Raw genomic sequence first — 18,787 nt, forward strand, 5'->3', positions numbered from 1 at the left:
TATTTCAAATCGACCACTCAAAATGATCTTAGGCTATATTAAATATAAACTTGTTATATAAGCTTAATGTCCACTGATAATACTTCTTATCACAGCTGCAATGTCAAGTCACCACTCAGTAAGAAAATCAAAAGGAGCGATGCTTAATCTGGTTGTTGTGGAGTTGAAACTGAGATTCATGTGGATGGTTCTCAGTAATTCTCCTGGAGGAAAGTTAAAAAATGAAAATTAGATGTAGAAAAAAATCAAGAGGGGGGTGGAGGGGTGCAAAATGCATCATCAAAAATATCTGACTTTCCCAAAAGATGCATCCCTAAGAGAATGTTGGGCAACAGCGTGCAGCAACACAGAATGCATAAACAAGTTCATCACAGATTGCATCTCTAGATACAGTAAACATGTACAGTGAGTGTGCTTTATTTCTGTGCTTCACTTAATTGTAATAATTAGGACAAAATTATGTTAATCTTTATATCTTTTTTAAATCAAACAGATTTTTTTTGCTCCTTGGGTTTGGTTTTATAAATTTTATTCAAATAAAAGCACTAGAGAGACAACAATGTTGCCTTGGATGGTTATTTTCATTCATTTTGATCAGCAAATTTTCAATAAACTGAATTAAAACCCTGTATGCACATACATCAAGGCGAGCTAGCAAAGAAATCATCGCAGCTTTATTATCATTGTGAAAAAAAGCCAAAATGGAAAAAAAAAATCCATAAAAATGCTAAGATGCAAAAGATAAGCTTTTATTGGCAGAAAAATGTTTTTTTTATTGTTTGTTTGTTTTCGTCATAAGACTCATGTGACCTCTCCTAATCAGGCGTATCTTTCAAGTTGGGCAAGAACAGATAAATCATATAAAGTCACTCTCTTCCAATCAAACCATTCTCTCTTTGAGACATCTTTAGGTGTCATTTTTACCACAGAAAACATGAAGTGTAAGCTAATAACAGCATATCATCTCCTTCAAGAGTGCAACTGAATTCAGGCTCTGCAGAAAAAATATATATTGGGGAAAAAAAATACTCCAATATCTTCGTGTAAAATAATGAGGTGTTTTTGCTTGTTTTTGAGATAGAAAATGAGCCATCCTGAACAAATGTGTCTGTGAAACTGCAAAAGAAGCAAACGTTTTGCTATTAGCAGTGTACATCTAAATATCTAGCATCTGCTTTAATTTTGTTATTTTTCTTTATGTATCAATATGATTAACACGTCTTCAATTAGAAGTGGAAAAAAATAATAAATTAAATCAGGCAATTAAGGGAGGAGTTCTTTAATCTTAAATGTGATTTTATATATTTGTTTTTAGTTTAGTTATCATGTAGACACTTGATTCAACTTTGGAGTCATTTTTTAATTGCAGCTGTTTAAAGAAAAAAAAAAAAAAGAAAAAATACAACAAAAATAATGTGTAAAACTCGCCCACCTGGCGTGAGGGGGAAATTCCACGTATTCAATGCGCAGTAAAGAAAAGGTTTGGGTTTTGGAGCAGGTTTTAGTTCATCACGTCGCAATTACCTCCCGTGAAAATTAAGTCGAATTTCTCCAAAAACAGAAAAGAGAAATTCTCTGTGGGAAAGCTCGATGTTTCCAGTGTTCGTGCAAGGATCCACGAAAATGTGCAAATTTGCAAACAAGACATGGATTATTAGATTTGTGTTTTGTTTTGTTTTTCAGAAGAAGAAAGTTTGAGTCGAAAATGAGTTGATGATCTCACGCACGTCTGATCAAAGAGAATATAGACACTTTAATAAAATATAAGGTACATAATTAATTATACAGTAGGCTTATGTACAGTGGAACTGGATTCTAATTATACCATTAACACGAACACTGTGGTTTTACTCACTTTGCACAAAAATGTGAACATTCATATTGTACAAGGAATGTTTAATGAAAAAGGGGCGAAAATTTGAACTTAATCAAGGGAAGAAAAATAATAATAATAATAATAATGAGCCTGACGGTATTTTAATTACAGTCAAATCATGCTCCAGGCCCACCACGCAGGCTTGTTAGATCTCGAAATTTAACTAAAAAAAACGATCTTCCAGATAATTATTCATCTTGCGACATACATAAGTCATGAATATATTTTCTATTCATCCCGACATACGTTACACCTAGTTTACATTCAACAAAGACCCCTACAGTGAGGGCTACATTCAGCAAGACTGTACTTTTTATTTATTTATATGTGTTTTTTTAACCTTTCAGTAGAACAGAAATTTCAGAAAAGTCAATACGCAGATATGGATTTCCTTTTTAAAAAAAGAAACTTATTCTTCAGTCTTTATAAAATAGACAGAGACAGGGTAGCTTAAACAGCAAAAAAGTGATGAACTTTGCGCCTGTCCAAGATTTAAAGGCCTCACAACAACAACAAGAAGAAGAAAAGCTGGACACGTTTGGCAACGCAGAGTGACTGAGGACGTCTCACAACTACCTGATACAACATTCACAAAAAGTAGAGAGGGACAGCTGTCAGTCTGAAGCTACGACAGGGAGGGAGAAGACGGGGCTCTGCAGCTGAGTGCGTCCCGCCAGCGTCTCAGAGAGAGGGGATGTTGCTGCACTGCTTTGGTGGGAACGAGTCCACGCCGCTGTGGCACGTGTACCATCCGTTCACGATGCTTTTCTGAAAGGGAGAGGCGGAGGAGAAAGTCCGTGAGGTCTGGGGGAAGGCATGCCCCGTCTGGCCGCAGGGGTACTGGGAGGACTGGGACCTGTAGCCGCCCCTCTGCAGCAACAAGGGGTCCAAGAGGGGCTGCGCCCTGTGCGCGGGGTAGTCCAAGCTGCTGTCAAACGCGTGATGGAAGCGTGACCTCGGGGCTGACTCGTCCCGACTCTCGGGGGACAGGGGGACATCCTGAGTTGAGGTGGGAGGGTGCGGGGGGCTGACCTGGGTCGACCTGCCCTCCGCGGCTTGGTCCTCGTCACCGGGACGCGCGTCGCCGCCGCCTTTGGCGACGTGGGCCTTGTTGGTGGTGCAGTGGAGCTTCATGTGCTTTCGCAGGGAGCTCGGGTGGGTGTAGCACTTGTCGCAGCCTCTGACCTTGCACATGTAGGGTTTATCACTGGAGTGCACGTGGGAATGCTTCTTCCTGTCGCTGCTGTTCGCGAACCTCCGGTTGCAGCCCTCGAACTCACATTTAAAAGGTTTTTCACCTAAAAACGGGCAGAGAGAGAGATGGCGCCGAGTTACTAGACTGGATGCAGGCCCGTGGAAGCTGAGCTTGGGTGTATGAAGCTAACAGTAGATGGTAGGGGTCCCTAAGACTGAAAAATGCATAGCAGTGTGGAGTCTGACCTCAAATTATAGGACACACTGTTCCATAAAGACTTGCTCTTATTTTTGATGCGATTCTGGTTGCAAAAATCATCAATTCTCTGATTAAACATAGCAATGTCAAGTAGAACAACCCATTTACATTCTGTTATAATGTAGAAAAATAAATATAAGGTTGCAAAATGCACAAAACTGAACCATCTGTTAGTTTGTCACTTTGCGTTTATTCGAAATGTCAAAAATGCTGCAATTTTATGCCATAAAGTGTCAGGCACACTACGCATGTGCAGCTGTGCTACAGCTTAACAAATGTCATTAAGGGTCTCTGTTGTGTCTCTATTCTCTGCTGCTTTCATTAGTGAAACAATTCACAGCAGAAATAAAAGAGGGGTACCCAAGGAATATATTTTTGTCCAGTCTTTTCCCTTTCTGTGTGTAAGAGAGAGTAATTCCTTCATTCTGATTTAAACGCCAATATTTCACTGTAATTAAGCTGCATTAAATTTGTCCCCCTGACATGTGTGAAAATAGGAATAAAATGTAACTGCGTGGTAATTCCGTCAATATAAAATGTGTTTGGTTGCAAGGCTGTGAAGTGAAATGTATTTTTTCATCAATGCACAGAACTCCATGACATGGAAGATTCTCATCAAAGAAGAGGTAAGGAGGAGAAAAGGCATCAGGTTATTTAAATCGTCTTGCATTGAAACGTTTTGTTTAACTTTTCTGTTTTCCTTTTTTCTAGTTTTAATTTCCCATCCACATCAGGACTACATCAGAGTGTGCTGTGCTCTCTGCCTGAGCTGCGCGCAGGAAGGCTGAATCCCTGGGAGGCAGAGCGGGAGGAGGCAGCGTAACGGCTACGTCACGACTCTCCGGTGTCCCGGGATTTATTTAATAATTTCACTGAATGAAGAGAGGGAGGCACCCAGAGCAGAGCAGCAGGCCTGCTGACTGCACGCGTCTGCAGCTGCCTTAGTGCTTCTCGTGTGTGGCTCCTGCGTGGGGGGAGGAGGGGGGAGGGGGAACTGTGCACATAGTTTTTATCTTTAAACAACGGAAACGGCGAGAAAAACACCTCACACAAAACCTTTAATACCCTAAATAATAATAATAACGATAATGATAATGATGATAATAATAATAATAATAATAATAATAATAACAGTAATAATTATAAAATAATATTAATAAACAAAAAATAAATTATAAAACCAAAAATAGCACATTTTATTTTAGATTATTATTATTATTATTATTATTATTATTATTATTATTATTATTATTATTATTATGAACTAACCTGTGTGAGTCCTCTTGTGAATCTTTAGATTCTCTGATCGTGCAAAAACTTTCTCGCAGCCGTGGAATGGACAGGGAAAGGGCTTCTCCCCCGTGTGGACCCTGACGTGGTTCACCAGCTTGTATTTGGCTTTAAAAGGCTTCCTGTCCCTCACGCAGCTCTCCCAGTGGCACACGTACTCGGAGTGCTCCGGTCCGCCGACGTGCTCCACTGTCACATGGGTGACCAGTTCGTACATGGTCCCGAAGGCTCTGGAGCACGGCACCTTCCCGGCCCCCTCCTTGCCGTCACTCCACTTGCACACCAGCTCGTGCTTCACTGCCTGCTTGGCGCACCTGAGGAACGCGTCGGCTCCCCCACGCTGAATCGCCATGTTCAGGGGCTTGTACAGACCCAGGAACTGGGTGACAAGTTGCTGGCTGCTCCCCTTGGGGCTGAGGCTCTGGCCATAGGAGTGGGTCCGGGTGAGGAGGTCGCCAGGTAAACTCAGCATCATTTGGCTCCCGAGGTCTCGGGACGCGTCGGTGGAGGCGTGGGCCTGCTCCTGGTAGCTCGTGAAAAACGCATGGCTCCTGTTGTCCCTGCAGCCAGCAAAGTCACGGTACCTTCCAATCCCGCCATGTTGGTTAGCTCTTGATGCCAGTTGATCAGTGACGGGTGGCATGCCGGCTCCAGAGAGATTGGCTCCAATGATAATGCCCCTGGGGCTGTGCTCTAACCGGTGACTGGGGTATCCAGAGTCTGAAAAAGTGGGAACCGAGTGGTCAACATATGCACTGGACCTCGTCTCGGGGTAGTCTCGCAAATTGTGCGAGGGGCAGAGTTTTAAGGAACTGCCAGTGGGGTGTCCCATGTGCTCTCCTGCCAAAGGTGGCAGCACCACGCTGGGTTCAGTATTGCTCTCCCCGGGGTTGACGCAAGAGAGAGGGCAGCCACTAAACCTCGAAAGGCTTGTCATGTTTTGTTGTGAGTTTTCGGTATCTTTCTTTTTTTTTTGGCTATGAGTTAGCGGAATCAACCAGTTCAGCACTCAGGATGCACCTCGAAAATTCTGTTCCCATTTTCCTTGTGTATCATCTGCATGTGAAATTCTCGGCCGGGAACATCGCAGAAGGAGGAACCAGACTCAGTTTCGTTAAAGTTGGTGTGAGTCCCATGCCGTTCACTTTGCCCTCTTGATTTGTGGCAATAACCGTGGTAGTAAAAAATGCTTCGAAGCAGGCCATGGTGCAATATAAAAGCACAGCAGGCAAACCTGCTTTTTAAAAAGGGAGCTTTGGGATTGGTTGGAATGCGCCGTGATTGACAGGCGCTGGGTTTGTTTTAAAAGGGACACGCAGGAGTTCACGGCACGACTCCGTTTTCAAATATCGCAGAGAAAATGCTTTGAAATGTGCCGCGGTACTACTCCTTAATAATGCTGCCTCTTTAACTTCGGGCTGCCTTCTCATTAGGAGCCCTTCTCTATAAATCTCTGCAGATATAAGAATTAGAAATATGCGCCAGGTTTGTGTTTACTAATCGTGTGGTCTGGGAAGTCAAATGATTAGATTCAGACATGAGCAGAACACAAACACAATCAAAGTCTGCAGCGTCTTTTTATTCCTCTGCGCTCTTGCCAAAACAACTTCTCCTGCCTTGCAAGAACAATAGAGGCTGGTCTGAGCGTGTCCGGGCCAATTATGCTCAAAACTTGCTTTATGGGTGAAAATGCAACACTTGAAAACACGGAAAGTTACACGAAACCCACAATCATTTGACTTTTTAACTCAAAAATCGGTATATATCTGCATTATTTGTGTTTCTCACTGATCAAAGCTTCAATGCAGTTTTATTTAAGTTTTTTTTTTAAATCTGCGAGTCTCGACTTATGACGAAAAGTCCACTTTAATAAAGCAACAAGTAGCAGGAAGAAAAAAAGGGCCAAGTCTTTATAATTATCCCTTTTTTTAATTAACTTTTTTAGAGCAGTGCCATTTGGGAGAACAACAGAACAGGCTGTACTGTTTTATACCTTAGAGCCGAATGTAAACCATCTCTGTAAATAAAACCTCTCTCATTAAAGCCTATAAATAAATTAATAATCTTCAAAAAAAAGTAGCTGCACCATGCGTCCTGAAGGCTGGCACACATGATTTAAAAAAAAAAAGAAAAAGTGGTTACGTAAAATGTAAATTGTGAAACGTGACGAGCTGCTGCTGCTGAAAGAAAACTTACTTTCTTTGGGGTTCTGTGAGGACACGCAGCTCCCCACGCTGCGCTCATATGCAGCGCTTATTTCTGCACATCAGCTCGCCTTTTTCTTTTCCTTTTTTTTTCCTCCTCCTTCATGGCTCAGCCTCTGTCTCCTCTACCTCGGCCAGTTTCAGTCAGATTCTTTCATCTGTTACTTTTATTTAAACCCACGCGACGAGGCGTGGGCTCCCGGCTGTAGCTTATCAAGGTTTAAGGTGAAAACCCTCTTATTTCCAAAGGCTCTCACTATAGCACAATTTCTAACTTTTTTCCTCTTAAATGCTGAGGAAAATAAAAGACTTTTCCACATTGTTATCCTGACGTCACTGGCAGTGGGTTCTATAGGCAGAGGTAAAACAGGAGAGCCACTTGACATGAAGTGCTGCAGAGCAGCGTGCAGGCCCAGAACTGGCCTAATTCTGCCCTGATTGTGCTGGGCGCTCAAGTTTGTCCACCTTTGACCTGATGCATTTCTGCAGATAATTAAGGACAGGAGGCCAAATAAAGTGATATATATATTTCTTTTCAATTTGTCACTCAGATCACATGAAGGACTGGCAGACCTGAGCATTCAAGGTCCTTATCTGCAGCAAAATGGGAGGAAAATGGAGAGCGGAAGAAACCTGGACTGATATGATTCTATGAGGCTGTTTAGGTTCACCTCTGCAGTAACAAACTGTGTGTGATGTGTGTGTGTGTGTGTGTGTGTGTGCTGGGCCTCTTTGATAACTGTTGATCTCATTGGGATATTATTGTGAAGAAAAAAATGCTGCTGTGGGGTTAAAATTGAATAAAAATTTAATTTCTGAAATTTTAAAATGTCCTGAAAAGTTGTTGCAACCTAACTATACATTTAAATAAGTGATTTAAAAATGACAGTCTGCAAATCTTGTTCTATAAAAAACAAAAACAAAGTAAAATCAACTGAAAATTCAATCTAAATAAAACCCCACATGCCTAGGAAAATTTTAATTCCATGTGATTAAAAATTAGAGTTTACTTTTAAGCTATAAACAATTTAAAAAGTAAAAAAAAACAGCAATAGTTTTATTTATTGACGACTTTGTCATGTTACAGCTCTGCTGTTTTGTTTGTTCAAACAATCCAAATAAATAAATGTAAAAATTTTAAATTACTACATTTCATTAGACAGTACATATCTTCAGTTAAAACAGCTTTAATTTAAAAGAAAACATTTGAACATTTCAAATCTCCTAGAAAGAACGGCAGCTAATTGAGCCTGGTCATTCATGCTGCCTGCTGAACAGTCAGTCAAAATCTTACAAACTGTTGGAAACACATTTATCACCCCAAACAATCAGCAAACACTCTAAATGGCCATCAGCTCCTCATCACAAATACATTTCGTACTACCCAAACAAATAGCAAAACCGCAATGCAGATATAAAATAAATCACAAATCATATTTCAGTAAAACGTCCAGAGCTATAACGTCCAACACCCTGCAGTAAAGTGGACTAAATACTAATTCAGTATTTTAAAACCAAAAAAATGATATGAGTATTTATAAAAAAGGATAAAAATATACGATTTATTTAAACAAGAATAAACATGCGTGCATATAATTATAGCTGTTTGCATTAAACTATTCAAGGTCTGTAGAATAATAAGTATTCCGCTTTGTGATTAACGCCAGTTTATCACAATACATATACAAATAAATTAAAATGGAATCGTAAATGGGTTGTTTTCTAAAACAAAACTAATTTTTTTAATGTGTGTTCTACGATAATAAATATGCTTTTGCCTAAGCGACTGCATGCATGAGTGTGCTGAGATATTGTAATTGATGTGGGATGGCAGTGCACCTTGTTGCCATCCCGTTATGAAATTTAGATGAATTAACAGGTTTGGGATGAGTCCATTTGGGGGACAGCTGCTCCAGTAAATCACAGCAAGAAGTCAATTAGCTCCCTCCATCAGCCATACGAAGGCGAATCCTAAGTGCAGTCACTCAAGGCCCAAATGACCAAATAATCAAAAAATCTGAATAGTTTTAATCACACAATACGCCGTTTCAAAACTATTTTAAATTACGCTAATGCTAAATTTGAAAAAATACATTTGTTACTGACAAATTACACACGCAAGCTCAAAAATTAGAAGACCAAAGCCGAAGCGATAGAGTCAAACATAACGTTGCAAAAGTCCAAATTATTAAAAGGTTAAACGATCAACATCAGCCATTATTAGATGCTACACTTTTAATAAAAACTGATTTATTAGAAGCTTCATGTCTGCCTGAAAATGCAGCCCGCAAGGTTAAAAATTTGCTTTCTGAAAACAAATCCTTCCGAAAATGAGCGGACACGTGTAAGGGTTCAGGAAAACGGAAATTTTTGAAACAAAAGATCAAGTTGTAACTATTAGGACTATTTAAAATCGTTACGGAAGAGTGGGTCGATTGCAAACGAGAAGCTAAAGCTTTGAGCTGCTGTGTGTGCTCCAAAACAAATGTCAAAAAACTACATGAACAGTGCATCCTTTTCAAAACAGAAAGAATGCAAAATCTCCCTTTAATATCATACACATATAGTTTGGTGGGTTTATTAAAACAACTGCGAAACCTGCATCTACATTCAATATAATAACTATTTAGGAAAAAAGAGTGAATCCAAGTTTTATTTGACGGAATCTGCACCTGGGAAACTGGCAACAACCCTTTTCTGTCCATTTAAAATCAAAAACATAATCATCTACAATGATATAAATGCATTTAAATAACGCTAGGCTATCTGTTGGCTGCTAGTTATGGAAGATTTACATTTATACTTTTGTCCAGTCATTATTGAGTTAACTTCAAGTCCACAAACTTGTCTGTGGCACTATGTGGCCTGAGCCAGCCAAGCATAGTGTGGGCTGCAGGCCAGACAACATGGACTAAAAAAAAAAAATACTCAACTTTTCTGCCAGACAAAAAAAGAAAAAAAAAAAAGCTGCTATAGGCCATTTGATTAAAAGGAAAATAATGATCATGCATTCAATTTTTTCAAATCAAATTATGAAGCAAAATAGCCTTAATGTTGCAGAATCTAGTTACAACAAGCGTATAAATGGGAGTTGTTTACCATGAAAAGGGTGAAGGTTATGTTCTGCTCTTTTCCAACAGCTTGGGCCTACAGTCAGGGAGGCATGCACACTACAATACTCTGTTATTTTTAAGGTAACGCGCATGCTCCGTTAGAGGAAGATTATGTTATAACCAATGAGCGTTCCAAACGCCCAGTGAGGTAATCCCAGCACAGATGACTAAATAACCAAATTATACATACCGCAGTCCTGCAGAATAACCTGCTCAAATGCATCACGTTGCATTAGGGCTCTGTTCAAAACTAAATAAATGAAAGATCCGTCATTCAAAGCTTTTAATTTGTGTCGGGCTTTTGCATAAAGAAATAATTGTCTTTGACTAATCTTTCACGTGCAAATTCAGTTAATTCTACGCAATTAAAATCAGTGCACAAACATGAAATTAAAATTGCAAAACTGAGTAAACGCATTTGTCAAATTTATCCAAAATTCAATCAGCTAAATAGATCTGTCAAAACTAAATAAATAACTAGAAAGGCACGTTGGTCAACAAGACTGCAGCATTTGTTGATGCAAAAAGTTTTTCTCCTTTTTTCTGAACTAACTTTTTTTTATTAATCACTGATATATATATGTTTTTTAAAACTGGGCCAAATATCTGCGCTCCTGTTGGGCGAGAAGAAGAAAATAGAAACACCCCAGCAACAAGGGAAATAAAAATAAATTACTCACTCTTATAATGCTGTTTGTTTTTTTATGACATAAATAATTTAAAAAGTGCGTGTGTGTTGGGGGGTGGGGGGTATTTGAAGTCGCCTTTCATATTTGAAGACTTAATTCATCATTCAGTGAATGCCACTATAGCAGAAGAGATCAGCAGCAGTTTTAAATTTAACACTAAAAGCAACAGTTGCTTTACATTTGGCCTCGTTGATGACAGCTCCCCCCCTCACCCCTTTCTCTCCACAGCAAGAGCTCAGAGCTGCAGCTCTGTTGCTCAAAGAGAGAAGAAGAAAAGGAATTTAAAAAAAAAAAGAAATAATAAAATAAAACATTTGTGACTCAGATAAACCATGTCACTTAATCATTTCACAGTGGTGATATGGCTGTAAACACACGCTACATTTTTTTGAGTGGGCCCTCAACGAGCCAGTAAAATATGGAGGCAGTACAGGAAAACTTAACGGGCTGCTTGTCACTTGCAAAAAAAAAAAGTTCACAAAGGTCGCAATAAATCTGTGCAGATGTGCATGTGCGCCATATTGTGCTCGAGAAGTGTGTGTGTGCGTGCGTGTGTGTTTGTTCACGCGCATAGTGTGTGAGAGAGAGAGAGAGTGTGAGAGTGAAAGGGGGGGGGGGTAAACTGTGAGAGGCTTTTGCCTTCGTGGTGAGACAGGGCGGGAGGGAAAGGCGCGCGCGCACATAAACACCCCCCCACACACACACATACACACACACACACTGAAGAGAAAGCAGCTCACGGGAAGAAAAAAAAATGAACGGAATCTCATTTTGCTCCATGCGAACTTGTTGAGGTTGTGTTAAAAAAGCGCAAGTGTTGAACTAATATGTAAGATGGGACTTCTGTTTGAAGAGCAAACAGTTGAATTAATCTATGAGTAGAAGGCCTAAACATGGAGCAGCTTTCATTAGACCCCCAAAGGCTAAATATCCAACTGTAGATTTACAAACTTCTATAGCATGCAGCCCTCTCTCTCTCTCTCTCTCTCTCTCTCTCTCACACACACACACACACACACACAGGCCTGCTCTCCTTTCTAACACAGAAACAACAGGATAAGTAACTCACCTCTTCCATCTACAACTGTGTCTCCGTGAAATGTTCTTGGAGGGGAATGCAGGAGGATACGGGCGACAAGAAGAACTGATTTGATTTTTTTCTTTCTTTCTTTCTTTCTTTTTTTGGGGGGTCCAGATCCCCCTAAATTAAAAAGAATGTGAGCTCCTTCCTGGGACACAGATTGAGGGAGGGGTGTGTATGGATGTGTGTGTGTGTGTGTGTGTTTGTGGTGTGTGTGTGTGTGTGTGTGTGTGTGTGTGTGTGTGTGTGTTGATGTGTGTGTGTGTGTGTGTGGGGGTGAAAGAGAAGAAGGATGTGAAAAGCTTGGAGTTAAAAAGCGCCGCTTGAAGCACTCAGCGCGTCTCTGAACTTGATCAGATTTTATGTGTCCTGCAGCGAGTCAGCGGCAGCCCTGTGAAACTTGCTCAATGGCAAGACTTTTGGGGCTGTGTGTAAAAAAAAAAAAGAAAAGAAAAAAAAAGAGAGAGGGTAAGGGGGGAAATTCTCAGGATATTACAATTACTGCCATCTTTCTTTCTGGCTTTTATTTTTCTGTCTTACGCCCTATAGAGCTTTGTACACACACACACACATACACACACACAAAGAAGGAAAAACCTCTTTCAAGCGGCTTCAGAAAGCCACAGTTTGGAGCTGTGCCAAATATTTTCAGGTCTCCAGTTAATAAGGGACAAACTGATCTTATGCTTAAAGAACAAAGCAAAACAACTTTTAAAAAAAGTCTACAAAGTTAAGATAGACACATAGATACATTTAAACTATCCATTTCAGCAAAGTTTGTCAGCTGAAAGTTTGCACTGGAGAACTCCCTGCCTTCATTCCGCTTGTTTTTATTTTTAAACCTGTTTTGGAGTCTCTTTAGGACTTTCCAAACACCGAGTGAGGCTGCAGGAGACACGCACTCCCCCCCAAACACATGTGGGAGCGCCGGAGTGTTCCGTTATACCTGCAAAATAATGCCCCCAAGAACCAATCAAACGAAGCCAATGAGAAGAGCTGCCATCTTCAATCCCAAACCGTGCCAATCACCAGAAATCCAGCCAATTAACACCATCCTCCCTGGTCACGTGTCGGAGGGGTAGCTGAGCGCTGATTGGCCGCCGTAGCACTGCCTCCTGAGTTCATTTATGTTCTGGGAGTGAGTGATTGACTTTATCAGTCCAAGGACATCATCAGCCTGGTAAGGGGGGGAAGTTTGATCCTCTTTCTCACGGATCGCAGTCAACGGGAGTTTTTTTCCTCCCAACTCTTCGCCTGGGATTTTTTTCCCCCCATTTTGGCTTGCTTTTTTTATTTTAGGATATCTTCTCGGCACAAAGTGGCAGATCTCAGCTCAGCGCCTGCAGCCCTTGCGCGCTCCGCTAAACTGGATTTTAATCTGATTTTCTGTTTCCTTCCCGACTCCTATAAGTTTGCTTCGAGCTCATGACTATGCTTCTTGACAGCGGCCCGCAGTTCGCATCGTTAGGAGTGGGGGGGTTCGGGACGCCGCGGCATCATGACATCGGGAACAGAGACCCGAGTCTGGGACTGAATCCCTTCTCCGATTCCTCCCACTCCGCCGCTTTCAAAATCAGCCCCGTGGCTCACGACATCGCCTCCAGCCAGACGTCGGCGTTCACTCCGCAGGCGGGTGGATACGCGGCCGCCCTGGGACACTCTCACGGCGGGCAGGTGGGCTCGTACGGCGGGGGAGCGTTCAACTCCACACGAGACTTTCTGTTCCGGAACCGGAGCGTCGGAGAGTCCGCGGCGCCGAGCGCGCAGCATGGGATCTTTGCTGCGTCGACTGGGAGCCTCCACGGGCCGCCCGGGATCCCCGATAACCCCGGACATTTGTTGTTCCCAGGACTTCACGAGCAGGGGGTGAGCCACACTCCATCCGGTGGACACGTAGTGAACAGCCAGATGCACCTCGGCTTGCGCGGGGACATTTTCGGCAGACCCGACCCGTACCGCCCGGTGGCGAGTCCCCGAACGGACCCGTACGGGGCTCAGCTCCACAACTACAACCACCCCATCAACATGAACATGGGGATGAATGTGCCCACGCACCACGGTCCGGGGGCCTTCTTCAGGTACATGAGGCAACCGATCAAGCAAGAGTTGTCCTGCAAATGGATAGACGAGAACCAGATGAACCGACCCAAAAAGACCTGCGACAGGACTTTCAGCACCATGCACGAGATGGTCACGCATGTGTCCATGGAGCACGTCGGCGGGCCCGAGCAGAGCAACCACGTCTGCTACTGGGAGGACTGCCCGAGGGAGGGCAAGTCTTTTAAGGCCAAGTACAAACTCGTCAACCACATCCGCGTGCACACGGGCGAGAAACCGTTCCCGTGCCCGTTCCCCGGATGTGGGAAAATATTCGCCAGGTCGGAAAATTTGAAAATCCACAAAAGAACGCACACAGGTAAGGAATCAGCGATGAAACGATTCACTGTGTGTGATTTAAAATATAAAATCTGAGGCCAAGTCGTGTGTGTGAGTGCTCAGCCTCCTTTTTATTGTTGACATGACGAAAACAGTCTGCTCAACTTGAGTCTGCGCTCATGAGTTTTAGCAGCGTCCAAACTGTTGTTTGTGTTTTATTTTCTATTTCTTTTGTTTTTGTTGTGGATTTTTTTTAAATTAACTAATCTAAGCTCAGAAATACAGAGTATTTAAAAAAAGAAAAAGAAAACTTAGCGTGGTGCTAATCCTCAGCCTTTCTTTGAGATTTAAACAAACTTTTATAGCTCCTGGGGACTTTTTGCCCTTTTGTCAAAGTTTTAGGAGACTTATCCAGGCAGACGACTAATCCATTCCTTAGTGTGTTTCTAAATCTCGCCCAGCCACTGCACGCTGCCCTGTTGCTTCATTGTTGACAAGAGCAGACGCACAGATCAGGCCAGTAGTGTAGTTTGCACGGAGGAGCAGGCCTCTTGAATAAATAAAGCCTGACAGAGCGGAGTGTAGTAGTGGATAATGTAGGTTACCCTGTTATATAATCGTCTGCAGACCATGTCTTAACTCGGGCTTTTCAGTTTGCTGTTCCAATCAGGAGAGGGGGGTGAGTTTGTCTGTGCGGACCATTTGGGTAATTCACGGTATGTGTGTGTGCGTGTGTGTGTGTGTTTAAATCCTGCAGGTGAGAAGCCGTTTAAGTGTGAATTTGATGGCTGCGACAGACGCTTCGCCAACAGCAGCGACAGGAAAAAGCACATGCATGTGCACACATCAGACAAGCCATACATCTGCAAAGTGTGCGACAAGTCCTACACACACCCCAGCTCTCTCAGGAAACACATGAAGGTAATTAACGTCTTCATTACTCCTTAAACACATTAACACACACGCACACACTCATACTGCCCCCACAACCCCTCTACTCACACACAGATCACAACTTGAGGCATTTCTTAACATCTTATGGCACTGACACGCTGGGAAAAAATGTTTGTGAGTGTAAACAAATGCCAATTAGTTTGTTAAAAACATTACATCTTTAGCTGGCTTTTCCACAGGAACTAGACTGTCAATATCCAAGTGCTTTGATAATAAATATGCCTACATTTAAAAATATGTTCTGCTCATATTTATTTAGGAAAGCTACGTTTTATTATTATTGGATTCCATTTTCTTTTATTATTGTAGGTGCCCTAAAAGTAGAGTTTAAACGTTCCTTTCTATGTTTAATGTCTTTTTTTTATTTGTTTATTTTTCTTTGCAGGTACACGAGTCTCAAGGCTCGGAATCCTCCCCAGCAGCAAGCTCCGGGTACGAGTCGTCCACACCGCCGGTGCTGGTGTCAGCCAGCACCGAGGACCCGACAAAAACACCGCCGTCAGCCGTGCAAAACACGTCTGGTCACAGCGAAGGACTGGCTCCCAACTTTAACGAATGGTACGTCTGAAGGCAGAGGAGTGAACCCCCCCCACACACACACACTCCTCTGTCACTGTGGACCGCGAGGATGGAGGACAAACGAGGAGTAACTGAAAATAAAACTCTCCCAGTTCACTTTACACACACACACACACGCTCACACACACGGGACTGAAACAACAACAACAGAAGATGAGAGCAAAAGCCAGCACCAAGCAGGCCACGTCCGTTCTCAGGATCACACACACACTCTCTCACACACACACACACACAAATCTGACATTTATTTGAAAACAAAAATCAAATAAATCACGACTATAAATAAAACTTTCTGAATACTATAAATAAATGTTTTGTTTTGTTTTTTAATCCTTTAGTTTACAGATTTCAGAACAGAAAAAAAATGTTGTTTTATTTTTCATTTTATGTATTTTCTCAAATTTTTATTTAAAAAAAAGAGGAAAAAAAAAGAAAATTAAAAAAAAGGAAGATTATTTCACGCTGTTTTATATGATGGCGGTGACGCGCTACACCGTCGCCTCTTCAAATTGATTGTTGAAACTTCAAACAGTCTTAAAGAAACGTGCCAAAGTCTTTGTCATGAACTTGAACGCAGAGAAAAAAAAGTCATAAATAAATATTTTACTCGTGAATGTATTTCCTTGTTTGATGGGGTCGAATCTGTTGTCAGCGTCCGTTTTCAGGTGGAGACATGTGGTTATTAGGATTGTTACCGTTGAATATACCGTTGCCTTTTGTTAATACCGTTGTAAATACATATCCATGATGCCATATTTATCGATTTGTAATTTAATTATGGGTATAAGTTCTGAAACTTAAATGATATTTATGAAAATGTTTTTTTTCTTTTTTTTCTAACAAAACTGTACAGTTTGGGTCATAACCAGCTTAACATGGAACAAATGATAAACTCATAAGCTCCAACATCGCGATTGTATCCTTCTGTTTTTTTTGTTTTTTTGTTTTTTGTTTTCCCTTTTTTAACCAATAAGCCTACATGTGTCTTATTTGGATCAGAAAAAAAATCATCTATATGAATATTATGGATTTGTCTATATATAATGCAGATATTTCAGTCACTTTTATTTTACTTTATAAGACCATTGACATGTAAAAAACAAAAGCATTGATTGTGTAGAACTGAGTTCAGCTGAGCTGAGAAGATATAAAACGGTTCTGTTGAGGCATTTCTTTTTTGGTTGAACTTTTTTGTGGATTTTACTTTTTATAGGATCAGAACTAGATGTCAATTGTTAGCAGAAATTCAGTGCAGGAGAGAGAGAGAGAGAGAGAGAGAGAGAGAGAGAGAAAAGAAAAAGAAGAAGAATCCCATCAGCTTATTGCACTCCTATACAAGTTTTAGAGTGTGGAAAGTTTATGATTTCCAAATCGAGGTGACAATATTTTCAGTATTTCAAATCTGGGGGGGTTAGCACCCAAAACATGCGCCTCTATGGCAGTCTTTATAGTTCCAGCAGTGTCTTTGTGCAAGTAGCCTCTGTTTAAATGTGTGCATCGGCAACAATGGAACTGTCACAACACAGTATAATTTCAAAAATAATATTAATAATAAAAAAAGTTTTTTTTGTCTGTCAGCTTGCATTGTTTTAAATGTAATTCTTCTGTGAAACTAAGCGTGTTATTTGTTGTGGTGTTGCATATAGAGCAGTTTGATTACACATTTGCTTGTTTTGTGTGAATAACTTGTCAAGATGACATTTTTTTCCTCCTTTTTTTGTTGTGTTTAACAAAAAAAAAATTAGTGGAAGGAATCCTAGATCTATGTGGGACTGAAGGGAGAATAGTGGCAAAAAGAGTTACAGCATTGCATTGTAACCTATTCTCAAGATTTAAATATTATGCATACACAAAGTATATTGTACTCATATACGAGAACAATTTCAGACCACCAGCACTACTTTTAAAAAATAAAATGTAAAAAAAAAAAAAACGGTACCTCTTGACAGTGATATATGAAATAAGTTTATTTAAATAATTTAAGGAGTATATGTTTTATATGCTATTTTCTATACCTTAATTTAAAAGAAGTACATTTTCTTATTCCAACCTCCTTTCTGCCCCCCCATGTCCAGAGGTCAGAGGGAAATATCTTGATGTATAAACATAAACACAGCTAGAATGTGATGTTGTAACACTTTCTGGGAAGAAAATGGGTCACACACTCCGAGCTATTCCTGAAGAGCAGAAATGTTTTACTGCTGAACTGTGTCACATCGAGGCAAACCATGTTACAACAGCAGGCCTATATATTATTATTATTATTATTATCATTATTATTATGCGTTAGCCTATTTAGCTACCAGAGTCGGACGTTCCTTGTACTTTTTAGGCTACTGTATGTTGGTTGGTTTGTTTGACCAACTGTTTATGAAGAAATGTGAACGGAAATTTTGATTGAAATTAAAAAAAATCATTATGAAAAGCGACTAACAGACGTGGATTATTGTCACCATATTGTTGTTGTTGTTGCATACTGCATGCTATAGCTGTCCGCCTGTTTGTATCAGGAGTCACTTGAACTTGACACTGATTAAGCGCCATCTTAGTATCTTGAGTGTGTGTATGTGTGTGTCGTGTGTGGGAATAATTTGGGAGGCAAGTTAGGGAAGCACTTCTTGGCAGTGGTGATTTGGTGAATGGCGAGACTTTTATTTAGCTTTTTTTTTTTTTTTTTTTAAAAAAAAGGCTGTTTGTATTTTTTCTCTCAATGAGTATCTGAAAGTATCATGAATAATATTTAAGAAATCCTGACTTGCAGACCGGAGGATGGAGAAGCTGGAGACGTTTGTGAAAGTGGAACAGGAACCGTTGCCAGAAGTGGCACCGCCACATAAAGGGGGTTACCACACAGCAGTGGACGCCGTAATAAGCGTTTAAAGGGAGAAAAATAGTAATAAAAAAAATCAGAGTAAATCACTACAAGAGGTTTGAATACAACAGAATAATCGATGCAACATTTACTCGACTTTATCTGATTAGATCCGAGCAAAACAACAAACTAATTCATGCAGCTGATACAGACTTTTGGAGGTTTTTTGCCACCCGCACTAATGTTCTCTAACCGTGAGCAGATTTAGGTGCACTGACTTCTGTTATTATTATCATTCCTGTGTGTGATTCTTTTTGCGCAAGCGCTCCTCTTGCACTCCGTTTGATTTCATTTCTCTTC

The 18,787-nt window shown here is 40.9% G+C and overlaps 2 protein-coding genes across 2 annotated transcripts; one reads left to right on the forward strand and one right to left on the reverse strand.

Moving 5' to 3' along the window:
* Window positions 1-1,728: 1,728 nt before the first annotated feature.
* zic6 (zic family member 6) lies at window positions 1,729-6,513 on the reverse strand. The gene is made up of 2 exons (XM_017408244.3): window positions 4,599-6,513; window positions 1,729-3,174 (listed from the first exon to the last, which is right to left on the reverse strand). Exons 1-2 carry the CDS (start codon window positions 5,554-5,556, stop codon window positions 2,558-2,560), a joined length of 1,575 nt encoding a protein of 524 aa, XP_017263733.1. The 5' UTR covers window positions 5,557-6,513; the 3' UTR covers window positions 1,729-2,557.
* Window positions 6,514-12,825: 6,312 nt separating this feature from the next.
* On the forward strand, window positions 12,826-15,918 carry zic3 (zic family member 3 heterotaxy 1 (odd-paired homolog, Drosophila)). The gene is made up of 3 exons (XM_017408245.3): window positions 12,826-14,122; window positions 14,840-15,003; window positions 15,422-15,918. Exons 1-3 carry the CDS (start codon window positions 13,132-13,134, stop codon window positions 15,602-15,604), a joined length of 1,338 nt encoding a protein of 445 aa, XP_017263734.1. The 5' UTR covers window positions 12,826-13,131; the 3' UTR covers window positions 15,605-15,918.
* The last annotated feature ends 2,869 nt before the right edge of the window (window positions 15,919-18,787 follow it).

This window comes from Kryptolebias marmoratus, linkage group LG9 (assembly GCF_001649575.2).
Source record: "Kryptolebias marmoratus isolate JLee-2015 linkage group LG9, ASM164957v2, whole genome shotgun sequence".
Taxonomy (NCBI): Eukaryota; Metazoa; Chordata; class Actinopteri; order Cyprinodontiformes; family Rivulidae; genus Kryptolebias; species Kryptolebias marmoratus.